This window comes from Cryptomeria japonica, chromosome 11 (genome assembly GCF_030272615.1).
Source record: "Cryptomeria japonica chromosome 11, Sugi_1.0, whole genome shotgun sequence".
Taxonomy (NCBI): domain Eukaryota; kingdom Viridiplantae; phylum Streptophyta; class Pinopsida; order Cupressales; family Cupressaceae; genus Cryptomeria; species Cryptomeria japonica.
In genome coordinates, this window is record NC_081415.1 from 336,025,247 (window position 1) to 336,036,717 (window position 11,471).

General features: G+C 35.3%; 1 protein-coding gene across 1 annotated transcript; it reads left to right on the plus strand.

Annotated features, from left to right (window-relative positions):
* Nucleotides 1–1,989: 1,989 nt before the first annotated feature.
* On the plus strand, nt 1,990–11,087 carry LOC131074977 (uncharacterized). Its single transcript, XM_058011734.2, has 2 exons — nt 1,990–2,538; nt 10,613–11,087. Exons 1-2 carry the CDS (start codon nt 2,194–2,196, stop codon nt 10,796–10,798), a joined length of 531 nt encoding a protein of 176 aa, XP_057867717.2. The 5' UTR covers nt 1,990–2,193; the 3' UTR covers nt 10,799–11,087.
* The last annotated feature ends 384 nt before the right edge of the window (nt 11,088–11,471 follow it).

An 11,471-nucleotide genomic window follows, 5' to 3' on the forward strand; every position in this document is an offset into this window, starting at 1 on the left:
CATGAAGTCTAGACCCCCAGGGCACATTGGAGTTTTCCGTGATTTGTAAATAAGTGATAACATAATAATTGATGGGTTGGGTAGTTAGATTAATTAATAAGATGAAAAATTGATTTGTGCCTCATGACTTAGTCCTAGGGAGGATGTTTTAGGATAAGCATGAGAAGGCCGTGAAGACGGTAAGCTAATCTCCCTTAGTCTCTCATAGGTTGAGATGGCTCCACATGTCCATCAGGCTAGTGCCTTGTGTTATTATGTTATTATGTTATGAGGATGACATGTGATGACACTCCACTCCTACATGTGTTTCCCCATTATGATTTATGAGTATGCTTATTGGATGCATTTATGTCTTGATGAGTTTTATGCCTCTGGGAGTTCATTCTTGTTGTATGTGTGAGTCCTTGCTTGAGAGTCCGTGTGTGGTTAGTCTCCTTGGTTATAGGTGTCAGCTTAGGTTTAGAGTATGTGTTGGTACCTCATGTCATCTCCTAGTACGGGGGGTGGTTCCTTTGGTTCCACATGGTTGGGAGGTTGGTGCTTTTAGCCATTGGGATGTTCTCTTGGATTCTTCTTGCGTGGATGTGGATTCTTCTTCATGATGTACTATGGATGTACTTTGTAGCAAGTTTATGTAATGGATAAGATGGAATGCATGTAATGTAATATCTTTGTTTATAGTATATGGAAACTTGTAGTAGAAAGAGATTTTCTCATAATGTATTTAATATACTTATATTTGTAAGATGAATAGTAGTTGGAGATTGGAATTTAGAGACATTGTATTTGTATTATTGTAGAGATGTGATTTTATGAATCATGGAAATAAAGTGGATTATAGTTGGAATAGAATGGAATTGCTTTATGGATTAGTTGTATTATTGCATGGAATGTTTATATGCTAGTTAGAATGATAAATAATCTTGAAAGTGGAATATTCGTGGATTAATAAGTGAATATGTTAGAAGAGGTTAATTGGATCTAGTAAATAGGAATGATTCACATAGATGCATTGGTAGAAAAGAAATTATGCATATCATGAGGAATAAGTAATGTTGTAGGTTGCATATCTCATGGTAAAGAATTAGAATATGAGGTATTGATGAAGGTGAAATATACCTATCGTGTGTGTAGTAGGTTATTGTGGAAATGAATTAAGTAATGATGTTAAAGTACCCTAGAGAAAGATTACTGATGTTGGGTTATTTCCACTTGCGTTATTTGATGAAATGAGCAATGATGTATGTTCTTATTGGTTAATTGGTTAATGAATGTAAATAGATGAAGATGTTATATGTTGCATTAATTGTTATTAGATGTTAATTAAGAAAAAAATTATCTCCATTTGTATATTATTGTTTAGTTTCTTTAGGGTATTTTGGCGGGCATTACACAATAACTCACCACAATACCCATTAGTAAGTCAAAAAAAAAAAAAAGCTACCAATGGAAAAATCACTGTGATCAAATCGGTAATTTTCCAAAGCAATTTATTACTAAAATTATTATTTAAAGAATTCTAAATTATCATTTAACAATATCAAGATTTTAATATTATTACTACAATTTTACAAAAGTTTCAACTTTAATACAAAGGCATTGTGGTAGGAACATGATGCAAATGTGTCTCTTCTTAAATATGGATTATATGTGAATTAACGCATATTGCATGTCTTTAAATACCAAGACTACAATTTATCATGTAAAATTGTATCAAATTGACTCCTAATGACTAATAAAATAAATATGAATTGACAAGATTTGAAATTTTAGTTTAGATTTGCAACATACAAAATTGCTCTACACATTGATGAAAATATCTTTTACATAAATGATACAAAACCTCAAAGAAAAAATGAATGTAACGTATCAATATATAAAAATAAATATAAATGTAAAGAAAAATAAAATAAATTTAAATATATTAAAAAAGAAAAGAAAATTGACCAAAAAGAAATCAAAATTACACAAATTTTTTATTACAAATATGAAATCTCAGAAGGACTAATAGAACCAGCTACACAGTTGTCAAATGTAAAGCTTTATCTTGAGCATAAAAATGGCGCAGCTCTCCAACACACAAAGCAGGTGGTTAGCAGCGGGCAAATTGGCGAGCGCGGGAGGAAACGTATAACTAAAATTTGGGGACTGGGATTTGGGCTTATCACTAAAAATTACGGTGCAGGAAAGAGCATGAGAATCCTATCGATTCCCAACCCAGAGTTGAAAGGTTGTGTGGTGGCGGGGAAGGGGATTAGAAGAGTGGGGAAGATTGGGAGGGGGAGAGTGAGGGATACGCGCAGTGGCAATTCTTTGCGCCCCAACACCACGCTTATGACCATCCCCTGTCCTTGCAGGGCCGCCCTCCGCCGGAGAATGCCTATGCCCGATGATGATGATGATGATGATGAAGAGGAGGAGGAGGAGGGAAATAGCACATTTGCACGACTGGAAGCCTACACAGAGGCTGTCAGATCCGAGGTTCTTATTGTGCACGCCTTGCTCGATGACCAACCAGACCAAGTAATCATTTTTAAGGTATCCTTTGCCATTTTATAATTGCCCTTTAATTTTTCTCAACCTTTCTTCTTTCTTTTGTCCGAAAGTCCTCTACATTACACATGACGGCCACTTGCATCAGGCTATTTCATGTTCAAGCCATTATGTTCTTTACTTTCAATTTTAATATTATATATAATTTGTTTTACAGTTACCTGTTCGACCTAATTCTAGTTATATGTCTTTTCTGCCTTCTCTCTTGTGATTTTCTTTAGATATTTCCTTTTCTTGTTCATAATTATCTTCGCTCTTTTTTGCATTCTTTGTCCTCAATTTTTTTCTTTGGCTTCTCATGCTCATCCTTGCTATTATGTGTAACACCCTGTAATGCCAATTTTCTTTTTCTTTTTCCAAAGCTTCATGAACCCTTTTTGGACATTGATGTTAACTGTTCTCAAACTTTCTAATCAATTGCATCCAACTATCCATACGGGTAGCCTAAGAATCTAAATAAAATATATATTTTTCAGTGGTCAACTTCAAATATTCAAACAATTGAACCTTCCCACCTCGTCCCTCTACTTCTTGATATTCTTTGTTGAAACTATGACCCTTTAGCAAGTCATTATTGATGATGTTATATTATCTGCTAGGGATTATAGAGACACCTTTTGAATGTACGTTGAAGTTTGAGCCCACAATTTGGAATCTTTTTTAGCTGGAAAGAAAACTTTGGAACCTTTTCCTTGCTTATCTTAATCCATGGTTAGGGTTTCCTACCTTCCCTTTCCTGCTTCTCCTTCATATGATTTGTTCACCTCCTTAATAAGTGATTGAGATTGAATACTTTTCTTAAATTTGGTGAACTCTACATATTTATTTGTCAGCTCTTTCTTATATAATTCATGATTTCTTTGAACTCAATAAACTTCGAATGCTCCCATTTCGACTAGAATCTATTCTCAATTTCTTCCAAATTTGTGATCAATTCCTTACTTTTTTATTAATCACCAATCATTAGCTTCTTATCCTCACCTGAAAGACAATAAATAATATTCCAACAAGGGTTATCAAATTACAGATTTTCAAAATTTATTAAACCATTCTCTAGCATCAATGCATCATACAATCTACATAAAAAGTAGGGTTTCAAAAAACATTCCTTTAATGCATCTCCTTACCAAATATCTGAACATGACCAAACATGTGGGCAAGTAGATCCAAATGTTTTCCACACGATGCAAAAAATAATAACAACTGATTTTAATACTTGGATTGAAGGAAATGATTTTTTTTCTCACCCGAAATTTTTTATTCAGAAAATCCCATCATATTTGTGTGATCTGTAATCACCTGTAGCCAAGAGACATATATATATATATATATATATATATATATATTTCTATATTTCTTCAAACAGTACACAAGCAAATTGAATTTCATCAAACTAATAAAGCTTACTAAACATGACCATATGTAGAACTAGTGATTACTGGTATTCTAGATATTAGTCTGAATGCTGGCCTGTTGCTTAAGGGTTTTTGTCCTCAAGAAGCTTGATCTCTGTCCTTGGAGGCTTGAAGGGTTTCGTCTCCAGGCCACAGTTGCTGAAACCCAATAGCCAAATCAAGAAAAGGAATGATTTTGTTGTCAAATTTCTGAAGTGTATTCCTTCTCTTCTTCCCAATGCATTATATAACTCAAGCTCTGCTTTCCCAATGCATTTCAATCAAAGACACGTCATGCCTCAAATGTTAGCAGTAATTGGTCAAGTTAACTAACAAATCTACCTCCTCAAACGGGGCAGTCAACTGACAAATCAGTCATTCAAAACTACAAATCAGTCATTCAAAACTAAGGCAATTCTAAATAGTTAGCTGGCTATGCATCCACCTTAATTATAGTCTACTACAGTCCTAACTTACTAACCACATTGTCTCCTTATTCCAATCTTAACTAACCAAAGGTAATTATAGTGCTGACTATGCTACTCCTATGCTGACAACCAATCAATAAACACTGCAGATTAAAAAGGAACATGATTCAGTCGCCGTATTGAATTATTGAATCCTATCTAACTATTGATAGAACATTCACTTCCTACCTAACGACTGACAGAACACTCCAGAACATTCACACAGTGTTGCAGATTTAAACGGGACAATACAAATCTGTCCTTCCTGGAATTGCTTGCTCACAAGCAATGCAGTGCTGGGTGCCCCAGTATCTTTTGCTTTTGCCAAGTACATCCTCGGCAAGTAGGTTCCTCCAACGGACCAAGATCCTAAACCATTATACAACAGCAATTATCTGGGACTTGAGAGAAAGGAGCTCTGTACAATTTTCCACAAATTATACCCCTCACTATACCAATCAAATGTTGCAAGCTTGTTCTAGTTGCTTTTGCTAATCGAGGTTCAAAAACTTCGGCTGCTTCCTCAACTATAATGAAAGGTGAGACTAACATCTTTAACATATCTTGATGATTGGCTGCAGCCTTGATACATGCGATAGTGAACCCCAAGAAGTCTTCTTCAAAATGTGCTCTTCTGATGCCTGCTACTGTTTTGAATCATCAGCATCACGTGCAAACACACACAGTAATGACTCGATCTTTTCAAGGCTTGAAACCTTGACAGATGTTTCTTGGACATTGCTAGTAATCATTGGAATATCTCTTTCAAACATTGAATCTTTACAATTCAACATGCAATGCTGATTTCTGACTGTGTTCTTTGAGAAAAACCTTTTTTTGGTGAAGGAATTCATTGCAACTACCATCAAAAGTAGATGCATTCAATTTATTCACCTTCTGCTTCAACTCATTTTTGTTGTCTTTCTGGTTACTGTCTTGGACTTTCCAGTTCTGAGGCTTCTTGACAAGTATCTCCAAGTATTAATAAAAGAGCTCTAGCTTTGAAATCTTCTGCTTTACTTTGATACTGCTCAAAGATCGTGTCTATCTCCTCTGCAGTGGTTGTCTCAGGTTTAGTTTCATCATCTTTTTGTATAAACATGGGTTTGGCAGGCTTTGGATGGACTATTTGCTGGTTGGTTATTTGGAGTTGACCTTCCCTTTCTGATTGATGTTCTAGCTGGATCTGGATTTTGCATGCTACCTTGCAGCTCTAATTTTTTTTTCCAGTAGCTCATCATTCTATCTTGGCTCCACTTTTTGTCCAAACCTACTATTTGTGTTTTGCTAAAACCTCTTCTTTTGCTCGCTATGATGTCTTTTTCTTTTTATTGTTGCTTGCAAGTGATACCTCTTTACTTAAATTGATTGTGTTTTCTTCTTAGGGTTTAGAAGGCCACTTATTTTGTTTTCTGTTTGCATTGGCTGGCTGACTGTGACTAGTAGGGCTTGTGAGTCCTAGTGAGTCTTCCATCCTTGTTTGGCCTGCCTTGCTGAGTGTTGAAAAATTGCCGAAACTTGTTTGCAAGTCTATGGTCCTCATTCACTCTAACTCGCTTCAATATTGGGGAGTCTATTGAGCACCTCACAAGTCTTCTAAGTATGGTTAGCTTTGATGGGGATGGTTGTATTGATACAAGGAGATCCCCTATTGGCTCTGTGTTTTCCATGATCTATTTTTTGGAAAAAATCTCCAACATATAGTTGGAATGGGGGATGGGTTTCATAGGTAGGGGGACAAGGATCGTGATTTGGGGATGGTGAGGATATAGTGGCTATTGGAGTTTTTAGGGCAGCATCTGTAGTGGGGTCAAGGGGCATCATCCCTAACAAGGTTCGGGGGTAGCGCTCTTGGCGTGTTTTGTGCCGTAATACATGGTAGGGTCGAGGGATGGAACCCCTACCACTAAGCCCAACCTAAGGACTTTGAAACCACATGAACCTTCATGCAACATGCCATTTTCATAATTTTTATCTCTTTGTTCTCTCCAATACCAAATTCACACTATTTTAGTGTTTCTAGCCAAATCTTCACTCATTTGAAACTAATAGTGAATCTGAAGAATTTGGCTGGTTTGAATGGTGAGGTCTATGCTGTTTTTATAGCCTATTTTGAGTGTCAAGGGTGTGGGTTGGCCCCTTTAGACTACTAGAATTAGGGTTAGTGGGCCAATTAAAAAAAAATACTTTTCTAAATGCTAGATGTCGAGGATGGCTGCAAGTTTCCAAGATGTTTAAGGGATGTGATTGAATTTCTTGAGGTCTTGGGAAATTCAAGGTCCCCTCAACATCCTCATTAGTTGGGCACCCTGGAAACATCCCCTCTCTGAGGGAGATGTCTTGGGGATGCCTTCTACCTAGTTGGTGGTGGTGGCATGGTGGAGGAACATTTCCTTGCCATCCTGATGTCTCGAAAATGCCCATGTCTTTGGAGATGACAGTTTTTTGGGGGGCATGCCTCCTCATGGAACACTGGTAAATATTAAGATAATGATAGTGGCATTATGTAGAACATTTATACAAGTTACAAGATGTAAGTTACCCACCACCCACCACTTATGAATTCTTCATGATTCTATTTAGTATTAATAAATAAAGTTTCACGCAAAGTGTGTGTCTCTATTTTTCATCACATCTCTGTTGTTGCATATGTTTTATTTCAAATAACTGCACCTCCGTGCCCCACTCCCCCTTCTCTCCCCATTGTGGTATAGTTTTGAACCTAAGACTATTGGGAGTTGAGTTGGTCTTTTTTCCCAAAAGGTGCACCTGTTTAAGAAACCGCTACCATCCCAGTTAAGGATCTCATAGGAGGCTGTTAAACCCATGTTACAAATCTAAAGGGGAGACGTTGGACACGTTCCAGCAATCTCCCCCTCAACATTTTTTGAGGGGATTCAAACCTGCAACCTTCCTTTGATACCACTTATGGGGAGTTGAGCTGGTTGTTCTTCCCAAAAGGCACACCTATGCAAAAAACTGCTACCATCCCAGTTAAGGATCTCATAGGAGGCTGTTAAACCATTTTATGTATCCTGAGGGGATATGTTGGACACATTCCAACAAAGATAACTTCCTACTAGAAAACTATAATGAAACTTATGGGTTGATCCACATTTTCTTCTTTGGGTCGAGCCAAACTACACCAATGGCACTACTAGAAGTATCCGTATGAACATGGAATATAGTTTGGACCAAAGAAGTGTAGTTTTTAGCTTTTTGGTTGAAGTCATGAAAGCATTCTAACACTCTTATGCTCACATGATGATAATGCTTTCATGTGTATGCCAATTTAGCATATTTTTGGTGATAATTATTTTGACCCAAGAATATTCATACCTCACTTGGGTTGGTAGATGTATTCAAGTCAAGTTAGATTGAGCTTACATGGTCTTCATTTGATGGATTAAACCGCCCTCTAGCTATATTTTCATAGAGCCTAAGGAAGAGCTCAATGATTTCATATCATAGTGTGTAGGAAAAAATAAAAAAAATCAGGAAGGAATTATATTATTTCAGGTACCTGATTTTTGTCCCAGTAGTCTCTTACTTTTACCATATTTGGATTTTTCTCTATGCCTATGTTCACCTGTCCTGTTTTCAAAGGTATAAAAAAAATACATTTTTCCTCTTCTATTTTTGTAGTATCTTTTACGCTCCTCTCTCCTTCCACCTCGAAATGAATGTTTCACAGCCCTTCTTGCTCTTTTTTTGCACCTTGGTGCCTAGAATTCATGTCTTTATCACATTATTTTGTTTTTCATTTTCTACCTCTTTTGTTCTTATAGAACCATGTAATGTCAATTCTATCCCCAAACATTTCTCCCATATTCAACATTGCTTGTTAATCCACTCCATTTTCAAGACCATCCCTTACTATTTCATGACTTTTTTAAGTGTGCAACATCTTCTTCCTTAAAATGTTCACCATCACAATCTTCATCACTTGGTTAATCTTATATTTTGTGGCAAGTTGAAGCACGAATGCATGATTGATCAGCTTCTTGAATTCTATCATTGAATCTGGTTCCTCCTTCCCCTCTACTATAGGATTGCCCTTTCATAGGCTTTCTTGTTGCTCTGTTCCTTTAGTCAACTTAGCATTTTCCTTGGGACACAAAATTTCTTGAATCTTATATTATATATAGAGATTGATCAACGTTTAAGCATTTGTTGATATGAATTTGCCAATAAACACCATACTGAATTTGTTCCCAAGTCTCTATTCTTTGCTCCTAAGTTGTGTGCCATGTCGATGATAACAATTTTGAAGTGTATTGACCCAAAGCATACTTGAAATATTTTGTTTCTTCTTTTCTCTTATGCAATGATCAGTGAAATTTACTTGGTGATGTCCAAGAAATTTACACCTCCTTTTATATCTGAAATTCTTCTTGATGTATATCCCACCAGCATGCAACAATCCCTCTGAGTGCATAATTCACTACGCTCATTCTCATATCCTCATCCTATACAAAGTTTCTGAATTTGATGCAGCAATTCATCCATTTCTCAAACCCTAAGAAATTAAGGAAACATCTCAATATTTGTCTCTTGCAATTCTATGATAATTGCATAGGACTTGTACCCTATTAGGCTAAGGTTGATTTCTATTAAAATAATTTAAATAACTTAAGTAATAAGGAAGTCTATTAATAGTCTGTTATTTATTATTTATAAAGTATGGGTTGCTTCCTAGACTAGGGGTGGTTTTAAGGTAAGCAATCACCTTAGTTTATATCAAGAGATATATCCCAAAGACATTCCATTTGATAATAGCATCCATTTTTGAGGACATATTCTGGGTGCATATATTGTCTAACTACAGGAAATGGCCATGATATTTGAGATTAAGTGGTTAGGATGACCGCAATTGTTGTTACATTCAGTAGATAAGTAAAAGTTCTGGTGACCATTGTTTAGCATGTTTAAATTTATATTAGGCTAGAGTATATAAGGGTTCTTATAATCTAGTTTTGAAAACAAGCCTAAGCAATTAGACCATGCTCCATAATCCATGTTTCGACAACAACAGGTGTTGCTTAGAGTATATACATATATTTTTTTAATTTATTAAGTTTTAACTAGGAGACTAGAAAATATCATTTCAACTTGGAGAGAAGTTCAGTGGTAATAAACTAGCATGTCAGTGCAGTACAAGTGGAATTCTTATGCTAATAGGAGTTGAAATGTACACAAAGTTACAAACCAATTAAAATTTAAGATTATGGCATGAGAAGATTGTTTAGCCAAATAGAAATTTTTATATGTTCTTTGGATATCAGAAAAAGCTCTTGTAAGATTCATCCATAAGTTAATCGAAGTAGATTAGAAATAATATAGTTTGCAAACTTTCGCATGTATTTCTGTTGAAATCTTTATCCTTTAGCTCACTCTAGTACCCTGTTTTATGCCTACAATATTAATCACATATTGTTTCATGGGATCATATAGATTTCAATTTATTTCAATTCAGGACTCCATCATTAAGTAGTTCTTTTTCATTTCCAGACTTCAAATCAATTCAAACATAAAGTGAAATCAAGGTCAAGCCAAGAGATGATAAAACTGTGGCCTCTACAGCATGCATAATAGTTTGTATCTTGCTTAGCTATAAGAATATCTGAGAATCAAGGTTGGATTTTGGTCACTGCCGCAAGTTACATTAAATTGATCTTCTAAAAGGCAGCATATATTTATGTATCTATTGTCTTCTTTCCAACATTAACATTCTTCATGGAATCTGTATAAATGATTTTTGACTTTATGTTTATAGCTAAGAAATCAATTCATTGCTTGCAGATAAGTTCTAATTAAAATTGTCAAATAAGTTCCCATGCAAACACAGAAGGTGGCTTAATATTCTCTTTAATCATTCTATTCTTCTCTCTCGGCTTTTATCCAACACCTCTTGCTTATCTTCTTTTTATTTACAAATAGCATGTAATAATTTAATATCTTCTTTGCTTCATGTGAAGGCAATGGGTTTGTATTAAGGAATAACGCCTGCCAGTCAGTGTTTTACCAGTTTAATTGGCAGAAAATCATATTCCACACTGAACATTATTCAGGTCTTAAAGGAGATATATTTTGTCAACTAGTTAAAATTTTATGATAGCATGAACTAATTCTCATATTTATGATGATGAGAGGATAAATCTTTATCTTCAAACCCTATTCATATTAATGATATTTCAGGGCTTTTCATCTTCTTTGGTGCGGAGAACATCACCAGATCCTTCTAAACCTGTTCTTCCATCAAGAGCAATTATAAAGTCAATCGATAGAATTAGAGGGCCATTCAATCCCTCTAATATAAATTATATTCAGAAAGACTTGAAATGGGAAGAATTTGAGGAGCTCTTGAAAGAAAAGCAGCTGTAACTGCTTTGATAAAGGTTTTAACATCATTATGAAAAGTGCAAGCTGTTTGTTTTATGTGATTGATCTGCTACTTGGCACCATTAGATATTTCTTTATACATTAGATTATACTAACTGAATGATTACGTGGACTTGTAATGCCAGAGTTATTCTCTATATTTGTGTTTGACTATTCTAAATTTGTATATAATTTTTTTTTCTCATCACAGTGTTGCATTGTGGTATGTATTAATCTCCTTGCCTTATTCGAGAAATATGATGGCATCCTTTTATGTCAAATGGTTGCTGCTCACTTTGAATATTCTTGTAGAAAATGCTCTTGGATGCAACCCAAAGTGGGATTAAAATGCAAGTTTATTGAGAACAACTACCATAGTCATGTCAAACTATCGGGTATCTTTAATGAAATTTACCGATTCCATTTATCATAAAAGGTTTTGTTGCACTATTTATAGCACTTGTGTTCCAAGTGTTAAATAAAATTGCTTGCAGCAATGAGGGATTGTTGATATGAGAATATGAAAAAAGTGCCTTGGCTGCATTTTTACAAGTATCCGGAGTGTTGGTCAAGACTTGATGTAAAGAGTAATAAGCCTAATTATTGATGAATATCAGTATACATTCTAATTCAATAATGAACTTAGAAGTAAAATGCAAGTAGCTGTCTTAAGATG

Coding starts and splice junctions, on each gene's coding strand:
- LOC131074977 (XM_058011734.2), top strand. CDS start 2,194: ATGAGAATCCTATCGATTCCCAACCCAGAGTTGAAAGGTTGTGTGGTG. Junction 2,539..10,612: donor ACCAAGTAATCATTTTTAAG/GTATCCTTTGCC, acceptor ATGATATTTCAG/GGCTTTTCATCTTCTTTGGT.